At 48.0% G+C, this 2,500-nt stretch overlaps 1 protein-coding gene across 4 annotated transcripts in view; it reads left to right on the top strand.

Annotated features, from left to right (window-relative positions):
• The first annotated feature begins 1,089 nt into the window (after nucleotides 1-1,089).
• LOC126570171 (anoctamin-8) overlaps nucleotides 1,090-2,500 on the top strand; it is a 23,221-nt gene continuing 21,810 nt past the window's right edge. For all 4 annotated transcript variants that reach the window (XM_050227727.1, XM_050227729.1, XM_050227726.1 and 1 more), the window contains exons 1-2: nucleotides 1,090-1,221; nucleotides 2,171-2,480. In XM_050227727.1, the coding sequence (XP_050083684.1) occupies nucleotides 2,309-2,480 (172 nt within the window). In that variant the 5' untranslated portion in view covers nucleotides 1,090-1,221; nucleotides 2,171-2,308. The remainder of the gene's footprint in view (nucleotides 1,222-2,170; nucleotides 2,481-2,500) is intronic.

Below are 2,500 nucleotides of genomic sequence, written 5' to 3'. Positions count from 1 at the left end.
CGTGCTACAAAGGACTCCCTCTTCGTGCCATCGCACTTGCTTTGAACACAGGTTTGCTTACAAACCAATTGTAGGAATTAAATGTTATGAAATTTAAATAAGACAAATTCACCGAAATTATTATAGTATGAAATATAGCCGATACAAAATAGTCTACGATCAGGAGTTGCATTTGCAAAGTACCGATATCCTTGTGAAAATTCCTCGAGATCATGGAGGGAACATTTCGTTATTTCAAACCAGTTTTCCATAAAACAACCTCCTTTCTCGCCACATACCTTCAGCATGCAAATTGGCACGACCTAGGATGAAGTGCCAGGCTGAAATGAAGTTTGTCCATTACTAGTCAATGGGTCGCAATCTGCTGAATACATATCCCACCGATGTCAATAAGCATTTCACGAGATTCATACTTACGACCAACCGAGCTATACATTGTCTAAACTACTCATCTTAATGGTAGACAGTCAACAGAATCGGCGCGATAATTCGAACGAGCTAATTGAAATAAATACGTAACGCTCTCTATCGCTGGTCGGCCATCGACGCACGGCAAGGCCCTTTATTGTCATCCATCCGCCACGGTCTCGCCGACGTAGTTATTTCGAGGCGAATCCTGTAAGTCATAATACGGGATAAGGCCGTTGGCGGCCGTTTCCACCCTTCCTTTCCTCGTTCCCGGCATTGGCCACAGTGCAAAATATAAACAGATATCGAAAGTTTTGTTGTTATCACGCACTCATGCCATGTGGAGTGGGTGTGTGCGTGAGTCGGGCATTTCCACCGGATGCCAGCATCCGAGCATAGTATACCGCCCCCACTCCCGATCGTCCCCGATGATGGAGTGTCGCGTGTGCTGGTAGCTATCGCGTGGGCGCGTGAGTGTTCGATTGTTGACATGCGATGCCGTTGTCAACTCGCTTTCGTCCAGCCGGCATTTCCATGCGTCGGCGCAGACCATCAGCATCCGCCGCGTCAACAATGGCCACCAACACTTGCACAGTGCCAGGATGGCTGGCACTCACCGGGTGGGTGATGTGTAGCCATCGAAAGGAACCCCACGAAACGGTTCGGTCATTCGTGGTTCAGAGCTATTCTTGCACGGTCACCGCACGTTTTCCCGTCCCCAAAAGATGTAAAGAGTACCAAGAACAAAAGAAAAAGAAGCAAACAACGAGCACACATTGGATAGAACAAGCATCAACTGACGGGCCTTATTGAGTAAGAAGCACTTATGCATTCCAGGACGCAGCGCTCCAAGAGCAATGCCAAGTGGCGTTGTTCCACGACGACAGTGACAGATAAAGTGATATGTGGCAAGTGGAGTGGAGGGTCCTTTCGTGACTCCACCTAAAGGGCGAATCATCTTCTTTACCGTGAATTGTTTGCAACGAGAACGTAACTTTGGTGCTACGTCTTCGTCGTCGTCGTCGTTGTCGTGAAAGTGGGCTGTGGCCGCTTATCTACCATCTAACCAGTCTTATACCAGGTCAAATCATTCCATCATTCGCCCTCGCAAGAGAAAGAGTGCACTGAAACACGCACGAACTCCCTCCACGGCTGGTGGTCCAGGATGTTGCATAAGTGAAGTGTGAAAAGCATAAGGAGAGTTTTAAAAAGCAATATTTAGGTCGACAGCACCACGACAATCAAGCCATCAAGGCAAGGAGTTGTGTTGCTTCAACACAAGCTATCGTGTCTTCGATTTGCGTCGCACGGGCCACGAAAGGTCACGAGGTAAAACACCCTCCCATGCCAAGGAGTTGCTGCGTCTGTGACGTGAAGCGATGTGCATAGCACGGACCTGTCGTGCGTAAGCTTGCATCGTTTTTCTTTGCTGGTGTGTGCGTGCGTAGAGAAAGAAAGTGAGGTGGAAAAGGGAGGAAAATGGGTGTTTAGTAGCTTTGTGTATGTGTGTGTGTGTTTAGTAGTAGTAGTAGCGTGTCAGTGGTTGCTATGCTGGTGAATTGCGTGAGGGAAAATCGTTCAGCAAGATAACTTTTGCCGAGAAGGAAAGTTCTACGCGCTGACGACAACAAAGTACATGTTTCCGAGTATCAAAACTCAAGTATTGGACAGGAATTGGGCAACACGAGGAAGCCACTTACAGGGGCGGTGAGGAATTCTCTATTCTTTTCTCAACATCTGCGTGTTTGTGACTTAATTACAGGAATTCCAGGAATTTTAGTGTTTCGTGATCGAGTGAAACTGACAAATGAACGGAATGCCGTGTGACAGATTGTAAGCCATCGGAAGCTTGGTTACCGTTTTTACTTGGCCAACAGCGGATTACTCAGGCAGGGTCACGATGGACCAACATCCGCTGCTGCTGGCCAACGAAAACATTCACGACAGTGGTATCATCGAGGATGTGCACCAGGAGTCCGAGGACACCGGTAATGAGGATTACGGGGACGAGAGTAACCTCGAGTCAAATCTGCGCCGCCGGAAGGGTAAAATCATTTCCTGCGTCGAGAATGGTACGTATGAAATGCGTTTC

This window comes from Anopheles aquasalis, chromosome 2 (genome assembly GCF_943734665.1).
Source record: "Anopheles aquasalis chromosome 2, idAnoAquaMG_Q_19, whole genome shotgun sequence".
NCBI classification, from domain to species: domain Eukaryota; kingdom Metazoa; phylum Arthropoda; class Insecta; order Diptera; family Culicidae; genus Anopheles; species Anopheles aquasalis.
This window is presented reverse-complemented; position numbering and strand designations above follow the sequence as displayed.